General features: G+C 43.7%; 1 protein-coding gene across 2 annotated transcripts in view; it reads right to left on the bottom strand.

Annotated features, from left to right (window-relative positions):
- TPP2 (tripeptidyl peptidase 2) overlaps positions 1 to 22,991 on the bottom strand; it is a 1,218,153-nt gene that overhangs the window by 113,631 nt on the left and 1,081,531 nt on the right. For both annotated transcript variants that reach the window (XM_069637049.1, XM_069637048.1), the window contains one exon: positions 20,516 to 20,646. In XM_069637049.1, the coding sequence (XP_069493150.1) occupies positions 20,516 to 20,646 (131 nt within the window). The remainder of the gene's footprint in view (positions 1 to 20,515; positions 20,647 to 22,991) is intronic.

Below are 22,991 nucleotides of genomic sequence, written 5' to 3'. Positions count from 1 at the left end.
GGTAAGCAACTTACTCCTTCTCCAGCATTGGATATTTCATACCAGTAAAGAACCAGGCAGGTAAAGGAGCCCCTAGCTTATTGGAAGAGATGCTGCAGAACTGCTCTGCCCGTCTGCACATCAGCCGCATGCTACTTGTCCTAGCAGTAGTGCCTGGTAAACGTGTGGGGCACTGTCCATGTTGCCGCCTGGCAGATGTCCATGAGCAGCACTCCTGTCCACAGGGGCGCGATGCAGCTGTGGTCTTGTGGAATGCGCTCAGGCGTGCATCTGAATGCTGTGCCCGCTTTTGCGTGGCAGAACTAGATATCTGACGTGATCCACCTGGACACACTTTGCTTGGCTATAGCTTTACCCTTGTTTGCAGGCCCAAAAGCCATAAAGAGTTGCGTGGACGTTCTGAAAAACTTGGTTCTGTCCAGGTAGTACTTATGGCTCTCTTTAGATCCAATGAGTGTAATGAGTGTAACAAGTGTAACGCCCTTTCTGCGGGCGTGGAGGTTTCTGGCAATGCTAGGTTTGCATTCTTGTGAAATTCTGTGCAAACCTTTGAATTAACTTTGGATTGGTCATAAAGAGAACCTTATCTCTGCGGAAGCGCACACGGGGTTCGTTGATTGCCAACACCTTTAATTCTGATACCCTTCGTCCTGATGTGATCGGCACTAGGAAGGCCACCTTCCAAGAGACTTATTTTATATTTTCCGTGGCCATTGGCTCGAATGGTTTTTTCCTGAGTTCTGTGAGTACTGTGTTGAGAATCCAGTTTGGAGGGGTTGCCTCCTTTGGAGGAAATGCTTTACTAGCCTGTCACTGAACAGAGACGTGGAACTCCTTCTCCTTGTATACCTGGAGAAGGTGCCAAGTTTACTTTGATGGTTGAATGACTAATGCCTTGCCTTGCCAACAAGAGTAGGTAAAGGAGAAGTTGCTCTGGGGTCACTGAGTGGCTCGAGCGTTTTCTGCCCTTGGTACCAGTTGCAGAACTTTTTTCACTTAAAACAATACGATTTGTTTGTTGAGGGTGCTTAAGCTGCATCGAGGAAGTCTTTACAGTCTTGCGGGATTGACTGCTGGCCAAATACTATGAAATCAGGAACCACGCTGTCAACTGCAGTGATTGTGGGTCGGGATGTAGGACCCTGCCTGGGTATGCAAAAAACAAGGGGAGAGGGGTCCTGGGAGTCTCTCTGCCAGACATTAGCCCCGGTTACGAGAGACTTACCCAGATTCTTTAGCTCACTATCTTTAACAGAGGAGAAATATCTAAAACATGAGTCTTTGTCCTGTCCTAGGGCAGTCCAGCACCAAAATGCTTAGCAATTCTCCCCTGAACAAGAGTACCAACAGCAACCCCAGATATGTGTTTCGGTCTGGTTGGACCTCATCAGTAGGGTGGAGCTGTGTCTCTAAGAATAGTGAGCAAGAGGTCCACGTCTGGATTCCCCTATTAACTTAGGGTGAGACCCAAATTTACTTAAATATGCAAAAAACAAGGGGGGAGGGTCCTGGGAGTCCCTCTGCAGGACAAAGACGGATATGTTTGGGATATTTCTCCTCTGTGAAAGATAGTGAGCCAAAGAATCTGGGTAAGGCTCTCGTAACCAGGACTAATGTCCCCCTTGTTTTTTTGGTTGCCTAGGTAACCTTATTTGCTGTTCCACTGACAATTGGCGCATGTCTGAGTACCAAGTTTGACATGGCCAATTTGGTGCAACGAGAATGACTGCAAGGGTGTTTCATGACCATTGGAATTATTCAATGCAACACCAGTGTGGGGGTACAGGCGTATGCAAACAGGTTAGTCAGAAGCGGCTACTCTGGTGCAGCTTGACAGACGCTTTCTAGAACGTTGCTAGGTTCTTTTCTCTAGCTACTTTGAAGTGGCGAGTAGAGGCGAAACGGAGGGGAGAGTGCCCAGCAATTAAATGGTGTACTGCCTGGTGCGCAAGCGCTCCAGCTTAGACCAGCAGCACTATACACAGCGCCCCAGTGTACCAGCCTGCCTGCGAGCCTCTGAGCCTGGATGAGGGGCTTTAGTCTGAGCTTGGATCACCATGGAGAGCAGCGCAGTGGTCAGGTAATGGCCTATGGTCACCTATCTCCCCATTACCCGATTATCAATGAGCAGAATTTTAGACCCAAGCATGGACCTGTGACGACCTGTAACTTGCAGTGAGTGTAACTGCACCCTGCAGTTAAGGGTTTGATCACAACGCCTTTATAAGTTAGATTGAGGACTTTCCTATTGGGCTTCTCCTCTGCCTTCCCCTAGCAGGGGCAGCTGACGCAGAACTCCGGCAGGCACAGCTGGCATCCGTACCCACCTGAACGGGTAGGGAGTCGGTGAGGTGTGTTGTTGGGTGCAGTAGTGGCCACGGGTTGGGCGAGTTTGATTCAGTTGTGGTAGTAGTGGTCTGATGAAACTACACTTCCCATCATAATACCAGATTCTCCCCATTTACCCTCTGTATATTCCTTCCCCCACTAAACCTTTTCTTATTTCCACTCTTCTTTTGCGCTCACTCCCACCCCCTTGGGCCTCCCTGCACCTTTACTTGCCGAGTGATTTACTGAGGAAATTGATTTCTCGGCTGCTGATCGTGGTCTGGTTAAGTCTCAGAATCAAGACTCACTGGGCCTCATTACAGGTCGGGCGGTCCGGAATTAACAGTGGCGGTAAACCCGCAGCCACTGTTAATTCCGGACCGCCCGATCCCGAGTCCTGCAGGTGGAAGGTGATCTTCCCGCCAGGTCTGACCTGGCGGGTTGAACACCTCCTGCCTGCAGGCGGACGTGGAAACACCAGCACCAATACAAGATGGTGCCAGTGTTTCCACTTCCCCATTACCATTGAATCCTATGGGACTCAATGGGAATGGGGATTTACCGAATTCCGCCTCCGGAATTCCCGGGACACCAGGGCTGTAATGCCCTGGTAATTCCGGAAGTCACGAGGCGGAATGGTCATACGAGTCCGGCGGTAACCAGGCGGTTTTACCCCCGGACTCGTAATGAGGCCCACTGACTATAACCAGCCCAATCTCACTTAAGCTCTTCACGCAGGGTGACTATGAAGACGCGGGCACAAGGCAAACTGTCTCGCAGTGCAGTTGTGATGGTGGGAAAAAGAGCCTGCAGTCCAGCGGGAAGGGAAGGTGCCATCAAGGGCATGCCTAGAGCAAAATAGTGCAAGAGATTGCTATCCCCCCCCCCCCCCAAGAAAGGCACGACTATTCTGAGAAAAGCCGCCATGGGCCAGAATATGATTGCTCTTCCATTATCAGTGAAATCAGAGGTAGAACAAGTGAACAACTTCGATAGGTCTAACTTTAATAACTCGGGAGGATTAGACAATCATTGTTGAACCTATGCTACCAGATAAAAAAGGTACTTGTTGGGCCCACTAACTACTCTTGCAGAAAAAGCAAAGAGCCCTAACCTATCGGCCACTCCCAACTTGGAGGCATTGGTATCGTGCTCGGAGAGTACACCGCAATTGACAAGCAGATGGCAAATAGAAGTAGAGCACCACCGACCTTGCAAAAGGCCCCGAGTGAATTTTCATCGCTATTGGCCTCCTTGGTGACTAGAATGGACATGCTTATGGCCCGGTGTATGAATATATCTAGCGATCAGCTGGTCATAAAGGCAATTGTCTCCAAAATAGCTAATCATCCTGCTATGGCAGATCATTGTAGCCTAACTAAAAACCATAAGTATAGCTACACAGTCAAATGACATGGCCCCTTGGTAAGGGGTCCCTAAAGTAGGGTAAAGTCGCCTATTATTAAGATGACTGCTTCCAAAGGCTCAGAGGCGGGGGAAACTTAAGACACCCTCTCGCCGATGCATGAACCCGTGCCTATTAATTCCACAAACAATGATTCCTGGAGTATTACGGCTGAAAATGAGGAAGATGCACTGGAGGCACTATGCAATGAAATCTCTCTACTTAACAGCTCCCCGAACAAAAACAGAAAGTTAGTCCGGCTAAGCTCCTGACATCCCTCTACATCGGGAAGAAACCATAGAGCCCAGAAGGTAATAAGAAACCTGGCACAACTAAAACCCTAAGTAGACCTAAGGGGTTGCAAACAGTCTAATTTTCAAACAATCTGGGGGATGGTATTCGTAGAAAGGTCGAATTGAGGGGTTCATTGGATAAATGGGTTCAGTCCCAGAAGGATCCCTTGGGTAAAAAATCAACAATGATAACCCACATTTTGGAGAATTCCTGCAAGCCAAAAGTAGGCCCAAGACGGACCATACCATATTAGCTGAGGCTATGAAAATCTTGGGAAATACCCTCAGAGAGAGTATCAAAGCAAGCCTATAATCGAATACCAATATCCAATAGCAGGGACAGAACTTAAGTCCCTTCACCAAGGAGTGCTTCCTACTCAAAGGATTAATGATAGTAAGGAAAGGAGGCAGGTATTTGCTGGACTGGAGCTCGTGGTTAAAATTGAAGAACTGCACCCGAAGCAGCACAGCCCTTTCCTGAATAGGACTAGATTGCTGGAGATATGGGGAAAAATTCCCAACATGGCATCAATTTCCTCGAGTGATATTTGTGGTGTGGAACTCCCAAGGTGGGATAGCCGGGATAACTGGGCTATTATACAATTTAAAACACCGGCAAATGTGTCACTACTACATATTTGCTTGAATGCTTTGGCAGAAATGGATATAAAATTGACAGTGTTTAAGCATGGGAAGGAAGGTCGCAGTGAGACTAAATGCCACCAGATATATGCGTTTGTCTAAATCTAATGTTTCGCAAGGTATGAGTGGTGGCTATGGGGGGATACCATAACATGATTGATAGCCTTGTAATATTGAAGATCACTTTTACCTGTAGGAATACCAGAGGATACAGGTCATTTCTTTCCCATCCCCAGGTAATTGAGATCATCGAGACTAGGGACTTATTCTTGCTACAAGAGACCTGGTTGCTGGACGATCTCCTCAGTGATGGATTTTCTATTGTTTCAGCCCATGCAGTTGTTGGAAAACAAGGGTGTCCATTGAGTGGGATGAGTATTGGTGCAAGGACCTATATGGATTTAAATCCTTTCATGCCAGAGATAGCCTCCAAATCAGTATTATCAGCTACCGTAGGCCTGATAACATTTTTTCACAATGTTTGTTAACATTTACTCTGCATCAGGTACGGAATAATACAAGGACATTATTGTATTGTAAAATATATTAGAACTGGTATGAAAAACACCCTGCTGGGAGGGGGAGGTCAATTGTAGCCAGTGATTTAAATGTGCCATGTTTGATTGATTAATGGGACCTTGTCAATTAGGAACTTACAGGCAAACCCCCGGCCAAATTTTAAGGGCAGTGTGGGGCCTGGTTGTTCTTCGAGAACGATTTTGTCTGTCTCAATAGGATTGCGCAGGGTGGTGGTACAAGACTTCAAACCTGGACAAATGGCACTATTAGGTCCTGTCTTGATTATGTTTATATTGACAGGAGTACACAAGAGATATCTCAAAGGTTTGAGATCTCCACCGCCGCCCTGAGTGACCATGCTACCATGACATGGACCGTTACGCTCCCGAATCTGTACAAGGTTAATCAAATAAATTGCCAGGTAAATGTAAATCCCACAGGGAATCTCAGTTTATGGAATGTCAAGAGAATTCTTAAAATTAGTTATTTCATAAATAATCACAAGGCATCTACGGTTGCTTAGGAATAATAACTGGGACCTGTCGCTATTTGTGAACCGGCTCAGTTCACAAGTTCAGATATTTCTTAATTCGTTTAAGCTTTTGAAGCAGAAAGAAAATGTGTTTGATCTGCAGATACAAGCAGCAAAACATATATTATGTAAGCTCCATAGAGCTATTCATGAGAACAGCAGCAACACTGTTTTGGATAAAAAGCAGCTTAAGAGCAGGACGACTACTAGGTAGAAGAATTGGGTCAGAAATCATAATTGTCATTTAAAATCGGCAAACTGGCTTGCCCTCTATAAGCTCATTAGAGTGGGTGGATGATAAAAACGTTTGGGGAATGGGTCAGAGATTTTTAAATACCATACCTCCTCTAGGATTGAACTATGCCAGATTGGTGAGTCAGTGTGGCATTCGACTATTACGAACATGTTCTACAATGTATCAGCTGAGAAAAAGACATTGTGAGTGCATACCCTGCCCCAAATTCAATTGGGACTTTGGATGGGAAAATATATTACCAATTATTAAGTCTTAAAAAACTCATGTGCGCCAGGACCCGATTAGTTGGCAAACGTATTCAAATCAAATCTGCGCTTCTGGGCTCATACATTGGAACAATTGTTCAGTAAAATCTTGGATGAGGGCAAAATTCCCCACTCTTGGATGAGGGTTATTCTAATACCGTTTTTTAAAAGGAGTACACAAGCTGACCCTGATAATTATCGTCTTCTGGCGATGCTCGACGCTAGTCAGAACGTTTTTTGCTAGTAGATTATTGAAGATGGCGACCAAATGGTCCATAGAAGCAGGGCGGATTTTCCCTTTTCAATCCAGCTTTAGAAAAGGCTTCAATACTCTTTGTAACATCAGTATCCTACAATAGATCAGCTTAGCGAGTAACAAAAAAAAATGCAAAGAAAAATTATACATATGTTTCATTGATTATTGTAGAGCGCTTGACATGGTCCCTCGCCAGAAACTTTGGGAAAAGCTTGACGGTAGGGGCATCAATCGTTCTGTTTGTGCATTTATGTAGCGCTACGAACCCTCAGGTATCTGTGAGCGCTGCTTATTTCCCACAGTGTATGGTGCTCATTTATCAACCTCGAAGGATGAAAGGCTGAGTTTGGCCCTGCTGGGATCTGAACCTGTGTCAGCAGGCTCTGCGCGGTTGATAAAGCGAGCGTTCTTCTTGCTGTGCTATCTGACCAGCTGTTCTGTTTATCACTTAGATATTCTGAGAATAGTGTGGCTATTCGCTTGAATCACGAGGGGCGATAACCACTGACATTGAAACAAATGTCGGTGTTAGACAAAGCTGCGCACTCGCACCCCTCTTGTGTAATCCATAGGTGAGCGATATGGGGGAGGCAATTTCATCCGCAAGAAGCTTTCCGCCCAAGCTGGGTCCCATAAAGGTGCAATGGCTCAGCTACACATATGACAATTCTCTTAGATAAAACGCTTATTGGTCTTCAACGCTCCATTCTAGTCATTGCAAATTATTCGAAGTTAAACAATTTAAAGATTAACATTGGAAAAATCAAAATAATGACTCTGGGTAACCAACATAAATCAGATAACTACAAATGGTATTTGAATAGAAGACTCCTAGAAGTGGTGGACAAATGCATCTATTTGTGTTTCCAAATATGTAAATCGCCCTCTAGTGATTTCTATTGTAACATTCTGAGCTCCAAGGCGATGAAAACATTTCTTGTATATAAAAAAGTTCATGCGGTTAAAGGGTGGGAATATCTTGGAAGTAGCTTTATATGGTAACAGTATTGTTCCTGGTATACTGTTAAGGACTGGCTATTCTCCCAGAAAATATGATAATATGGCTAGATAAACTGGAGGGTAGAATACTCAGATCGATCTTAGAAGCCCCTCAATCAGTTCCTGTACAAGTTCTAATATGTGAGTTGGGTGTTCAATCATTGAGAACGTTTTGCATAATACAACGGTACCAACTGTATATCATAATATGGCTAGCGGCTGAATCCCTGGACTCGATCACCACTTAGCCCGGTTGGATGGCCTAGGTTGTAATAAATTCCTACCAGGTTTGAGGCAATCTGCAATAGGGCACATGGCATTGATAAACTTGCAATCAGAAGAATTGAGGATCCTCCCTAATTGGTTTACAATAGTAAAAAAGAGAGCCAAACTCCTAGCAGTGTGCAAACTCTTAAGTGTATGCAGAATACTGTAAGCAAGCATTTAGAGGGCTCCATGTCAACAGCCATCTGGTAAAATATTGCCCAAACGCGATCCAAAAATGTTTAACCTACCTGCATTTTAATATATTACTCACTTTGGAGCATATGGGGAGGTGGAAAAAGATTGCCAGTGAAAAGCGATTGTGTCCTATGTGCAGGAGCATAATTGAGACTGCCTGTCACGCACAACACAGTGTCAAAAGATGTCCAAATGTTATGACAACGGTTACGCATAGTTTATTGCAAATTCTCAGCAGAGAGAGGGAGAACAATTCTGGAGCTCCATCATGGTGCGGAATTTGTTGTAATTATGGCTGCTGTGTTTCATATATATATGTTTTATATATGAAAATGTGTCAATAGCTGTATAAATGACCTCTCGATTCTTGACATTTTACAAATCTTGGTGTTTACAATAAGTGCACGTTTTTAACATTTTATAATGACTGTTGGTAATAAGTATTCAGCAATGAACTCAATCAGACTCAATTTTCTTGTATTGGTATAGTATTCATGCACGTATTTCAGATATTTTATAATGCCATTTATTAATACATTGTCGTGATTCCAGCTCCTCTTGTCCCCAGCCCTCCGAGATGTCAGGCTGGAGCCAGGCCACGATCACCTACATTGCCCTCAAGGGCCTCACCATCCCACCAAAGACTCACTTGGAGTCAGATTTGGCGCTTGTGGCACCAGACTCACCCACTCCCATAGGATAACATTGGGGATTGGACTTGTAATGCATTGATGGGGACAAGATGGATGCCCCCACATATTTTGGTTCCCAGAACTGCATGTGTGGTCTAGTCTTTTGGGTGTGGTTCAGCCCAGAGGCACCTGGGATACCCAGAGACTATTTAAGCCACACCCAGGCTGAGAAGCATGCTTTACGTTTTCTGCACCTGCAGCGTGACACTCGCCGTGTTCGGATCGGTCTCCAGTGGGCCTGCATCTTTCTTCTGCGCTCAGCTCCTGCAAGAACAAGAACACCGTTAGGAACAGCCTTACCTTGCAGCCTTTCTGCCCATCATTCAACGCTCCTTCTGTTCTGAGGGCATCTTCTGTGGTGTCATTCCCATCTCGGCACGCTGTTTCCTAAAGAAGAGGAAAAGAACAGAGAAAAGGCATTAGTAAGCATTCTACAGCTCTTCGCTTATTTTTTTTCAAATACAGTATGAGCTTCAAACACTTACCTGAATCCCAGCCGCTCTGGGGGAACTGTGTCTCCGAAACTACTCATCCATCTGCGAGGGGGAAAAGACACTGCAGGTTAGCGTGGAAACATCTAGAGGCGCTGCATACCGCGCTTAGTCACCGCTTTTGTTCTTCATAACCGGCATCCACGTTGACAATGTCGCAGCACCTAAAAGACACAGAAAAAGAACTCAGTTCAATACAAATACATCATCTAAGAAGGAAAGGAACGAAGTTAGAGAACTGTTCAAAGACTCATTATACTTACCAGTCAGTGAAGTAACTAGGCACCAACAAGCCCGCATCAATCAACGCGCCCCTGCGCTGAAAGCAGGACGGAGAGCACACCATCCAAGAAAACAAGGTGAGCTGTGGATGAAAGGGAAGGGTTGGACCCCGGGGAGGAAGGGGGTTCAAGCACACAGACAATAGGGAGTTAAACTCTACCAATCCTGTGTTTCAGGCCCAGTTGCCAGTCGAATAGCCTCCAGGGAAGGGTTCGAGGTCGTAAGAGGCCAGGACCGGCTGAGCGACGTCCCCGTGGATACCAGCGTTACATACATGTGTATAAGGTCTATTTTAACCAATATTGCACAATAAAAAAGAAAAACTTAAAAAAACAGGTTTGTCCGATATACAGTGTTTATATCGAATCTGTTATATAGAATGAACATATATCGAATATTTGAAATTGAAAAATTATATAGTGAATGTATTTATGGGTCGGGTAAAGGGTTAAATATATATTTTCGGGAAACCATCGGTGGGTTTTTACGGGTGGGGAACAGGGGTTTGCATGAGGGACACCCCACCCCGAAACAAGCTAGGTGAAAAGCTTGCAGGATTATCTAGTTGGAGATGGCACATTTCCAAATTTGCTGGTCTTCCTGAGACAACGTTGGTGACCGTGTTCCCACCCGTCTTCTGATATAAAATATTGTTGTTGTGTTGTATGTGTATTTTTACCATGTGCCCTTGGAGCACCGGTAGGAAGGAATTGAGGCGGCAAACGTACCGCCCTGACTTCCAGCACGTTTATGGGCAACTTTCTCTTGTGCAAACGATCGACATGCACTCCCCAACTCGTCATTGAGGCGTTTGTGACCAGCGTTTTTTGGTGACTTGGTTCCTGAAACTGACATCCCTATGTAAGGTTGTCTGTGTTTTTCCACCATTGCAGTTTTTGTACAATGTTCAGGTAATGAGGATTTTGTCTACCCATGTACCTGCCACCTGTGACCATTTGCGGCTATGAACTCCTGTAGGGGATGCATGTGCAACGTGCAGCTGGGAATGAGCGGAATGCAAATGACATGGTGCCTAGTAGGTGCGTGCACTGGCGTACCAAGGAATACAGTTTGGGTTTGAATGTCGGGATCAACGAGGTGAGTGTGTATTCGTTGAATTGAGGAACGCGCCCTTTGCTCTTCCATGCAAAAGTGCGCTCCCATGATTACCAAGTTCTTGGACGGATGCAGAAAGATTTTTGTAGTTTATGGAGAACCCCCAAGGATTGGAGTGACCGTACTGTTTCCGACATGATGTGTTGGGCCGTGGAGTGTGTTGGCGCTCTGACAAGCCAGTTGTCTAAATATGGATGGACGGGGTGACCTTTTCTGCGAAGGCTTGCCGCTATAGGCAATACACATTTGGTAAAAGTTATTTGGGCTGACATGAGGCCGAATGCAAGTACTCAGAACTGGTAATGGGTGTTGTGAACCATGACCCTTAGATATTTTCTGCGTTTGGGTGGATAGGTATGTGGAAATACGCATCCTGTAGGTCCGGGGACCCTAGAAAGTAGTGCTGTTGAATTTCTCTGATCACCTGTTGCAGCGTTATCAGGAATTGTTGCCTTTTGATGAACTTGACACTGCAGAGGTCTAGTATCAGGCATCACTTGCCGCCTGACTTTTTCACTACAAATTATCTTGAGTACACTCCTTGTCCTTTGCATCGTTTTGGAACTCTTTCAATTGCCTTTTTATTAACATCTGTTTGACCTCCTGGAGGAGGGCCTTTAGATGCCCTTGCGTGTGTGGATGGGTGGTATGTTGGGGGGGTTGCTTTCTGAAGTCCAGCAGGTGGCCGTAGGTGACTGTAGAACCAATCTCTATGCAGCGCCACTGGTGCACATAACTGGACATGTCCCCCCCCCCTCCCTCCATCACTTGCCCTATACTGAGGGTGTATACACAGCAACTGCTTCCCTTGTCTTCCTCAGAATACTGGTGGGCGGCCGGCCGTATCGGTGTCTGCTTTTATTGTCTTCAATGTGTCATCCATCTTTGAGCCAAACAGATCACCCCCCCCTCAAAGAGCATGTGAATTACTTTGTGTTGTACGTCCTGTCTGAAATCTGTACACCACAACCAGCCCAGTCTTCTCATCACCACTCTCATTCTGATTTTTTTAACTGCTTTTGGCCAGATCCACCGCTATATTGATTTTGTGGTTTGCTGCTGCTTTGCCTTCCCGCAAGATTGCTGTTGCTTCTTTCTTTTTATCTTCGGGCAGGTGGTCGTGTAGTGGGGCGATTCTGTGCCACATTTCCAGTCGTAGCGTGACATTATTGTGAGCGAGTTCGCTGCTTTTACCGTTGTTGACTCAATTGTTATGAACTTCTCCCTGAAGGCGTCTAGTTTTGATCCTTCATACTCGGGCGGCACGGTGGACCTTTGTGCTTGTGAATGGGCCTTCCTACTTGCAGCCGCTGACACCACAGATTCTGGCGTGGGTTGAGAAGTGAGGCATTTAGGCATAGATTCCCGTGCTTTAAACTTTTTTTCCCCCCATCTGCCTTTTACGGCAGGTTCTATGAACTGGTGCTTTAGTGTGCGCAAACTTATTTCCCAAACATTGTCTAACAGACCTGTTACACCTATGGTCGAAAAAGAAGTCTTCTTTCTTTACCTCCGTTGGGATCAGGCTAAATTTCTGTCAGGCTTTAGAGATAGTGGTGTGAAACGCCCGGATATCATCTGGCGGTGAAGGGTTGGGTGTTTCTTTCTATGGATTGTCCACCAGGGTGTCTGTGTCCCAATCAGTATTAGGGTGAGACGCTGTTGTAGTAGAGTTAGTGTCATGCGGGTTGTCAGTGACTGTATCGGGAAGTTCACCCTCATCTTGTTCCCCGTCTCCAATGGTGGGCATGGGCAGAAGCACAATCGCTGGCTTTGGAAGCAGTATAGGCGGTTTTGCTGTATGCTGTTTTGGGGAGTTTCCCCCACTTACGCTTAGCCTTCAGGTGTTGGCGGGGCCTTTGAGATCTGTGCGACAATCTTGACCTTGCAGGGGACGCTGCATGGATGGATTAGACCTGGCTGATGATGCATGTCTGGACTATGACAGCAACGTATGTGTGGATTCTGGTCTTGAGCCCACTGAGGACCTGATCAGCAAGTGGTGAGACTGGGCACGTTCCCCAGTTGGTTGGTGTGGTTGCCATGGGTATTGTTGCTGTGACTGTGGAGATGGCAGTCTCGTTTGAAACTGCAATAGTACTGCTTGCAAGGAAGGAAGAACATTAATGGACAGAAGGGCTTGCGGGTTTAAGAGTAGTTGGGGAAGGCTCGCCCGTTAGTGTACAGCTAGGGCCATCTGCCACCCAAGGGCTGCTGCGCATTTTAGATGTGGTTGGCCTAAGGGTTACACCCGGTATGGCGGAGGGGGTGTAGGAGTGCTTGGGTGTCTGTCCCCTGATTCCTCTGAGTCAGAAAGCTGTATATGGGGCCCCCTACGGGTTTCAAAATGGGAATCAATGTTGTGTTGTAAGATGTCTTCTGGCATCACATTCGAGTAGACCATCGGTGAGACTGGTGAAACACTTGTGCCTCCTGCCCCGGTTCCGCCCCTTGTCAATGCTTGCTGTGTTCCAATTGTGTGCCTATGTTTTGTCTGACTGGGCTTGCACTATTTTCTCATCGTCCTGGGCTTCATCCAATTGTTGTGTTTTATCCCCCAACATGTGTGAAGTTGTGTATGCTTGGACTTTGATTTTGAAGGCTGTCCCTTGGGCGCAGCGGTTGATTTTGTTGAAGCGGTGGCCGACAGATGGGCCATCAACGAGGTGGTCATCGACGGGGGATTCCTAGGCGACAAGTGTGCGGTCCACGGTTTCGCAGTCAACGGGACTTTGGCCATTGAGTGTGTCATGGACGAGGCATTCCTGGTGGATGAGTGCAAGGGTGACAAGGATTTGGCCTTTGGCTCTGTGCGCAACAATCATTTAGCCGTAGGAGGGGGAATGCGTCTCTCCCAGACAAAGGCCTTGATGGGCTCTTTGATGGACCTTCTCATCCCCAACTGCTGGAGACAAGGCCCTACTGCTTTTAGCACCTGTCGTCGACGGTCCATGGGCGTGATGACTTTTTTTTTAGGAAACCTTTCCTCTGATTTGGCCCTTTTACTTTAGATGGAGACCTTTTCCCTCTAGTCACTGCCATGCTCTTAGTGGACTCTGAAGGTGGGTAATGACCCTCCTGGCGACAAAACACCATCCGCCTGTGCCGATCTTAAGGTTTTGGTGCTAAAACCCCTACAAATCTCACAATCCTAAGTTGAGTGATTGGGGCAGAGGCAATAAATGCACTCACTGTTCCCGTCTCCTTCGAAAACCTTCGAGACCACAGGTATTGCAGGCTTTGAACTTCTTTCCTCCTTTTTCCATTTTTGTCTGATAAGCATCTTCATTCTCTTAAGGAGAAAGGAAACACAAGGAACTTCTTGTGTAAAACATTGCATTTTTCCTTTTTATTGAATCTTTTTGTCTTGAGGAGAAAGAAATCTAGGACTCCTTCCAGCGTGAGACGTGGTTAGAATTTGAAAAAGGGCTGGGGTGAGGTGCTTACTACTCGAGGTCCCATCGGATGGGAGTAAAACACCCATAACGAGGGTGACAGCATACAAAATATGCCTACACTTTTTGTTTAATGGTAATATCCTAAAAATAACCAAGGATTCCCAGCTTGACACCAGGAAATATTCACAGCGTGTGAATCTATGAAAGATCCAATGCTGGAGAAGTGGACTTCTCTTAGACTTTCTCTTTCTTGTCCCATGATTCATCGAAAGGGAGCTGCAGAGTCCTCATCTTAACGCTAGCAAAAGGCATAGCCAGAATACAAGCAGCCATGAGACCCAAAAGATGTTCAAACCACCAAACGGAGGTGTTTTGCCGACTTAAGAAATAAATGTGAAGTTGCCATCTTAATGTCTTGAATCCTCTTCTGTGTGAAGAATACCCTGCCTAAACTCGAGTCCGACCTGAAACCTATGAACTTGTCCTGCGTGGGGAATAGGTATGAATTTTTTCTGATTGACAGAGCCCAGGGTCCAATGAGAGGTTCAGCAACTGATTGAGGGATACTGTAGCCTGTGGAAATGTCTCTGCTCTGACGAGTCAGTTGTCCAGATTTGGGTAAATATGAACTCCTTGCACCCTCAGGTGGACTGCTACTAGACTTAATTTTAGAAACACTCTGGGAGCCACATTCAGACCAAAGGCGAGTCCCTGGTACTGAACATGGCATCCTCCGATGGATAATCAGAGGAGCCTCTTGTGTGCAGGATAGATGGAGACATGCAGTTAAACATTTTTCAGAGCCACAGCGCACAACCAGTCTGCCCGGTTCAGAGCATTCTGAATTTGGGCTGGCGTGACCATTTTTAATTGTTCTAGAGGAAGGGAAGATTTCCAAATGAGAACGCCCAAGACTGTCCGCATGCCCACCTGGTACTTTTTCAGGATTGTGAAAAGGCGACAGTAAAACCCATATCCTCTTTCTAGAGTAAGACTCCTCCATTACCCTAATCTGTAGAAGACTGAGAATCGACTGGAAGAGTGGCCAGCCGACCTGTAGAAATCGGGAAGAAGGAGGGATTGGAAGAATAGAAGGCCATTATCCCATTGTCACCAAAGAGAGGATCCAGGAATCCCATGAAATGATATGCCAGCTCTGATGGTACCAGAAATTCTGCCACCTATCAGGGAGGAGTGGATGAGGTTTTTCTTAGATTCAGCAGAGGCCGAAGATAAGGAGGAAAATAATCCATGGTCTTTGCCGTTTTCGTCTTTGGGTATTAGGGGACCTGGTAGGCTGGCTACTTTTCCTGTCATGGTATCCTCCAAACGAACCAAAACTCTTAAATCTGATTGAGGCTGTGTAGACAAAAGAAATGACTTCTGAGGGCCTTTTGCCAGAACAGTGAAATTTGGCATTCAGTGTGGAAGCCATTTTCTTAATCAGTTCCTCATCAGTTGAGTGAATTAAATCATTACCCTCCAAAGGGAGAGTCAATATCTTTTCTTAGATGTCTGTTAAAAAGAGTTGTCCTAGCCCAAGTTGTGCTGCATGTGTCAACTCCAAGGCGAACTGCTCTAGATGCTGTATTAATAAGGTTCATTGAGCACTCAAATCCTGAGAAACTAGTTTAGCTTCAGCCAGACCAGACAAACACTGCTACTCTATCCTACCAATAATGTTGAAAATCTGATATTTTGAGTCAAAATCATTGATTTGCTGTTGCTAAGAGGGCATCTGAATTGGCCTGACGAAGGTGAAGTGCTGCATTGGCATAGATCGTTTTGCCATAAGAGTCTGCCAATTTGTCTTCCTTTGATAGTGGAGTAGAAGACTGTGCTCCTAAATGAGTTGTTTGAGAAGGCCTGAAGAACAGCATAGCCGCTGTGACCACAGACGATTGTGGCTGTGAATTTTTAGTCCTGGAGGGTCAAATTAAAGCTCCTGATATGTAGCTTTGATTTATTCAGGTTGTCGGAGTGGAATGCAGAGTTTTCCACAATCTGTTTGCATCAGCCATGATGTCCTTTTAAAAGAGAATGCAGATCTCTCGGATGCCTACAGCGAGAGGACACTTGTGAGAATGCCAGGCTACGATTCAGTTTTTCCAGCACATGTTGGCCTAAAGAAACCTGACCCCCCCCCCATCCCCCTCCCCCTGACCCGACCCCACATTCCACTAGGAAAAGCTCTTGCTTCCTCATTCTCTTCATCATCCGTGTCATTTGAGGTATCTGCATCTTGTTAAGGAGCTTCATCCGGAGGTGCTGAGCTCATGGACACATCTGTAATCTGTGTAACGGAACTGGCGGTGGCAATGGAGGTACAGTGTCTGAGGCAGACATGACCAGGGCTGCCACTGTTTGCATGTCTGATGGTTGAATCGGTAATTGACCATTATGCGTGTTGCAGCCCTAGATGAAGTTATGGCAGCACCCGATTGGAGTTGAAGGTATCTGCAGAGCAGGTGTCATTTTTGGTATTATCTCTGTAATGTTAAAGTAACCCACCATCGGCTCCGAATGCATGATTCTTTGACATTTTTCAAAAGTTCTGTCCTCAGAGGTAGAAGATGTCGTTTGAGTCCACGAGTCCATTAACCAGATGGAGTCAGGTACCACGTAGAGTGCCTGGGAGGAGGTTGTGCACCAAATCAAAGTGATGAATAGATAACTCGATAGGCTGTTGACCAGGTCCACATTGGTGACCAGTCACCCTAACAAAAGCCTCCATTATTGACTGTGGTAAGCAGTGGGATTGGACGTGTTCTGGTACCCAAGGCATCAATGGACTCTGGTGATGAAATTTCTGATAGCTGCTCTGCTGTTCGAGGCGGTTTATAGTGAGCATTTCGAATTACATTTTTTCAAATGCCAATATGTCGAAAAAATGTTACCGAAAAAATAAATATTTGAAATGTCTTTTTTTGTTATTTTTTGTTTGAAATGGCTGGGGGGTACCACCCCAACACCCCCCCCCCCCGCTTTTTGTACCCTTTTCTTTTACTCGCGAAACAAAAAAACATGTAAATTAAAAAAGAATACATACGAACAAAAAAAAGAAATTAGGTAAAATGTTTGACATATTTGTCATTCTAATTTTTTTTCCGACATATTAACTGGATACCGTTCGAGACAGAGATGTCCTTCTGTTTGTCCCGACGTTTAGCAGCCATTTCATGAGGACTACGATGTTGCTCCTTCAATGGCATCACAGTATTAAGATACTGTGTTCCTGAGATAGTGCTGATCTCAATATGAACTAATACTAAAACAGTATTTAGATTTGTGCACCTTCATTTCAATAAACGCATACTAATATTCCCTCATTAAAAAGCACAGAGAACCAGAATGTTCAAACTATTATATTCGTTTGGTAATGCTGTAACAAAATGGCATTGGTTCTGATATGGGAAACTTAACCTATGCAAATTTCTTTTGAATTTGCAACTAGCATATGTTTTGAGTGATTCTGTCTTGTTTCTAGTACAAGACATTTTTTTTTATAGCAATAACCAATGAATATAATAGATTGACCATTGTGGTTCTTGGTAGTATTAGTTCATATTGAGATAAGCGGTATCTTTATTGAAATGCTAGAAAGTTGATAAGTGTAAGTTACCTTTTCCTTAGATAGGTGGCACTTCACTGTACACTAGGGCTATTTTGCACTATTTGGGACAGTATAGTTCTTTTGAGGGTGTGATTGTGACTAGTGTTAGCTCGGTTTCTTTATTACAAATGTGTGTCTCTCATTTGTGTCATAAATATGGTTTAGTGGTACCAAAGAGATTGTTTTACGCCACAGGCCTATTGTTGCTTCAGTTGCCAACTTTGAGACCAGGACTAGCAAGGCAATCAAATAAACAAAGGCAGAAGACAACCCTCCTGTGTGATCTCTCACCAACAGATGCTTTATCTTACTCCACTAAAGACTGCATTTTTGTTTCTACCGAGTAAAAATGAGGACTTTCTTGTTAATATTTGGCTTCAGGAGGCAGTACTGTACCTACTGTTTCAAGCAACTTCTTTAATTCTCCTACCCAGTCTTAAGTGAACGCAGCCGATTTTCATTTATTATCCTTTTGCTCTTTTAAATCTTTCATCCTTGCTTCTGAATTTGGAGGATTGGTTGAAACTAGTCAACTCGAGCCTAGCAATGCCATTTTGGCCTGGCTCCCTTAATCAACCATTGCCCCTCTGACAGAACGTGTTCATTCTGCTGTTAGACTAACAATTGAAGCTTGGAGTTTTGATCCCTCTTAAACTAACCCAACTGAACTGGTTTCCTTTGATTGCAAAAATGCAATTTAAAATCTTATGATGGTTTTTGAAGCCCTCCACCTGGATCCCCAGTTTGCCACCGTCAGACCATTTGTCAATCCGTTTTCACATGGCAGTTCAACCGTGCCACAACAACCAAGGTCTAAACATGTTTTTGCCTGTTTAGCTGCCTCCTTTTGGAATTTACTTCTGATCTCGTCTCGGAATTTGTCCAAGTATTTACCTTTCAGAGAATAAGTGAAAGCCCAGGCAACACTTGTTGACTTCATTTTTTTCTACTCTTCCTTTGAGACAGCTCTTATTTGTCTATTGTTGCATTTTAAAATATTTTACTTGCTTACAATTGTATTATGTTCTCAATTTCTAAAATGTTTCAAATAAAATAATGACATCTATGAACCACTACATATCAAGATTTTCCTGTGGTAAAGATTGTCGCTAATGTACATAGGTTCTTATTTATACAGTTTTAGATACACATTTTAATGGGGGTAGTTATGGGCCCCACTACTGTTCCTGTAATCTGTAAATAAAGGTGTCTCAAAAAACATCCATGTCATCCAGGTGCACTAATGGGGAAGTCAAGCAGCACACCCAATATTTAAGTAATCAGATGTAGAGACCTCTCTCGCGGATATCCAAAAGTAAATAACCAAAACAAACAGGCTATATACAAGGAATCTAGATGCATGGATCACCATTTTATTTTGATCAAGATAGCAGTGCAAAATATGTACACAATGGAGAAATAAAACCAGACATCAAGAACCTTAAACCCAGACTACTTATATCCGGCAAAGTATGGGCATTTTGGAGTGGGAGCTTTATTAAAGGCACTGATTTGAAGAAGGACAAATGTACCAAAGATATAGTTCAAAAGCTTGGAATTTAACATCACATAGCAGAGAAGATGAGCTGGATAAACCGAGTGCACCCATTGCCCTTTCGGAGAGATCAAAGTGGTGTTTCTAGTAGGCAACACAACCCTATATGAAACGTTAGATTGCTTTTCATACCATGACGACGATAGGGAGTAGTCAATCTCAAACATAGACCACAAACAAGTTAATTGTGACCTCCTTCCAACTTATATAAGTTGCTATTAAATCCTTAGGGGGATTAGTCTGAACTTTGAAAACGTACCACAGGGTGTAATTTTAAATAAATAAAAAATAAAATAAAACATTAAACATGACTAACACAAGCAGCTGGAAGTCAGGTTTAGTGTGAGATTCAGTCAAGTCCCCATTTGGTCACTACAATCTTGAAGACACAAACAGTATGATTTAAAGCAATTGTCCATTTCAAATAAATGTTTCAAACTAATGTTGACAACTGTCAATCCTGACATATCACAATTGCCTTCCTTAAAAATAAAAAAAAGGAAATCACATCATTCATTAGCTGTGATAAAGAACTGATTAATTATGCCACAGTGCCAGATGTACACCCACGCCCAAAGCCAAAACATATTGTTTTGATGTATTATAAAATATGGTGCAAGTCATTCACAAGTTGAACGGGAGGAAATTCTGTTTGGCACAGATGAGGGGTAAAGGGGCAAAATCGAAGCATCAACAGATGAACAAAGGTAGGACTTCAAGGACAGACAGACCTAGAGTTGAGACCTAGAAAAGGGGAGTAGTTAATGAATAAAGAAAACTGCAAAGACAATTGGAGGGTAAAGATGGAGCTGAAGGCCAGTCTCTTAAACAAAACAAAGTAAGATAAGATTAACAGAATGGGTGAAAGAATAAGTAGATATAAAGGGAGAAAAACTGCACAGAAAGGCAAAGAAACAAAGAAAAGTGAAAATAAAAAGGTACAATGAAAGGAGGGGCACACTGTTCGCAAAAGCTTCAGAAAAGGAGAAAATAAATAATCAGAAAAAGAATATTACACAGTTGGGGCAGGAGGATGGAGCTTGTGTTTCTACACATGTTTTGGACTACAACTGCCAACAGCCCTACTCAGCATAGTCAATGGTGAGGGATCATAGGAGTCATCCAGAGCTTCAGGTTGAAGACCTACTTTATAATGAATAAAATAGCACCAACTGTACTTCGAGTTGCCCAACAGGTTTGTGAGTCTGCCATGTTGTGGGCACTTTAAACTCCATCATCATCTAACAGTTCATGAAGGACTTAAAGCAATACATTGGAAAAGTAAACATTTATAATACTTCAGTACATAAAAATAATGTTTGTACTGCTACATATATGTTAGTTTCTTTCTAGCATAATAATAATGAATTCCATCAATACTTAAACACTGCAGAAAATGAGATGCAAGAAAAATATTTACTGGTTAGGTACTTTTTAATAGCAGTAGCATCTGGTCTGGGGTCCGTCTTCATGGCAGCATAAACAGCAAGAGCAGTTCGATCAATACGTGAGATAACATCGCTTGAAACTTCAATAATTTCATTTAGTCTGGTCATCCTCTCCTATGAAAATTAACAAACACTGATTTAAATGCATTGCACAATAATAAGACTGCTTGTCAACCTGCCAAACAGTAAAGTCCAGTAAAGGAAATCCACTTTGAATATGTATGAAAATAAAAGTCCTACAATGAATTTTCAATGGTCATCATTTGCACATGATTCTGAAAACCTGTCAACTCCGATCTGACAGTTTGGCTAATTTCGTGCTCATTGATTTTATTGCAAATAATGCCATTTTCAGGCTGATGTTTGATCGCAATCTAGGTTGCTGGTATACAGTCAAAAAAATGTTACTCACTCTGAAATGGTGCTCAGGTTGTTTCATCAGCTTAAGTACTTGACATGCCCCCCTGAAAAATCAGGCTGCTTCGAACCATCTGGAATCTATTAGTTTTTGATTTTCATACATACAAAACTAGCCAACCTGGTTCTGGCACTAATTTCTTCAACTTTCTTAAGCCCATTGATGTTTAATTTCTAACCTAAATTCTTCCCATGTTTCAGATTGCGTTTGTGTCATTAACATTTAAACCAGTATGTATGGCTGGGGTGCGGAGCCGTTTCAACAAAGTGTCAACAGTACCGATAAAAAACAATCACCTAGCCTTCCAAATATACATGCTTTTTGAAAAAGCAAATTATAAAGAAATACAATTTGAAACATGGAAAGAAGTTGGGGGAACAAGCTTAAACAATTCTCTGAAAAAGTGCATGGATTTAGGGCAACATATTTTTGCCAGTTTTGCTGGAATGTATCAAATAAAGTCCAGTTGGTTCAGAACAGCCTGTTTTTCAAACTCATGACCTGACTAAACACAAACTGACATTTCAGAGTGAGTGACATTTTCTATATAGGTATTTGCAACCAAAATACATTCTGAGCATCTACTGGATTTTATTTTTTGGTGGGTTGTCAAGCTCACCCCTATTCAATAGCATAGAAACGCTATATGTTTTTCCACATTTTGCTAAATTGGAGGTGTGACACCAAATGGAAAGGTGTTCTTTTTAAACCTTAGGGGTCCACATAGACGCTACCCTCTCTATGAACAAACACGTTAGCGCCATTGTCTCTGCATCCGCCTTTAGCACAAAACTCATCAATGCCAGTAAACCCTTCCTAACCAAGGAAAATTGTCTCTCCATAGCAAGAGCCACCATAGGAGCTAAGCTCGACTATTGTAATGCACTCCTAGCCGGCACCTCCATGAAAAACCTTAACAGACTGCAAATAACCCAAAACAACGCATTAAGAGCTGCATCAAGTATCCCCAGGAAAGACCATATCGCACAAGCTAGAAAGTCGGCTCACTGGCTCCCAGTCAAAGACTGCATCACATTCAAAATCCTCACGACCACTCAAATGCATGAACTACACAGCACCACCCCATCAGAAACGCTATCCAGATCCACCTCAAGCAGGCCCACAAGATCCAACTACACTAACCTACGATACCACGCATCAACAAGGCCAAAGCAGGCGGGATAGGCTTCTCATACATAGCCCCTAATCTGTGGAATTCTCTCCCCACTGCCCTCAGAGCAGAAACCGCTCTCCCTGCCTTTAGAAGAAGCCTCAAAACTGTTCTCTTCAACTAACCTTCCTCTCTCTCCCCGGCTCCCCCTCCTCCCCCTACCTACCTGTTCCCTTAAATTGTTCCAGGCACAGTTTACAGCAACTATGCCTGTTTGTTTCCTGATATGTAACCAAGTATGTTCATTCTCTGTAACAAGCGCCACAATCCCTCTGGGCTGATGTGCGCTCTACAAATATGAATAAATAAAATAAATAAATCAAAAAGAATTGTTTCAAATGTTGGTGCTCAAACCTTGATTCCTAAAAACAATGTACAATTAAAATGGTAGTTGACAGGAAAAACATGTATACTGTATGTTAAATAAGATTCACATAGATGAGAATGAGAAATGGTGATGACAATATTACTATATGCAATCATTATCATGCAATATTCTTCTTGGAAATAAAGTTGAACTTGTCTGCAGTGGTATATTGAAATATAGTACTATTATTCAAATAGGTCAACATTATGAATCTGACAATATCACTCTTTCCGAATAGGTCACTGGTATCCTATTCCATTCAGAAACAGATTGGCTCGATACAGGTTTCTAGAATCAAGCAGAAAGGTTACATTGTATGACCATTGTATGACAATCTGGCAACAGTCATATCTTGAAGATGGAAAATAGGCGCACCCATTACTTGAGTTCTTCCGCATGAGCATCTTCATTATGCTAGTTACCATCATAGAGGCCCCATATGTCAGCGATATCCTAGAACAATTCTCAACACAGTATTTTATACTTGGAATAAAAAAATGTCA

The sequence above is a fragment of the Ambystoma mexicanum genome, chromosome 7p, assembly GCF_040938575.1.
Source record: "Ambystoma mexicanum isolate Mex_15411 chromosome 7p, UKY_AmexF1_1, whole genome shotgun sequence".
NCBI lineage: Eukaryota > Metazoa > Chordata > Amphibia > Caudata > Ambystomatidae > Ambystoma > Ambystoma mexicanum.
Note: the sequence above shows the minus strand (reverse complement) of the source record. Positions and strands in the feature narration are given on the sequence as shown.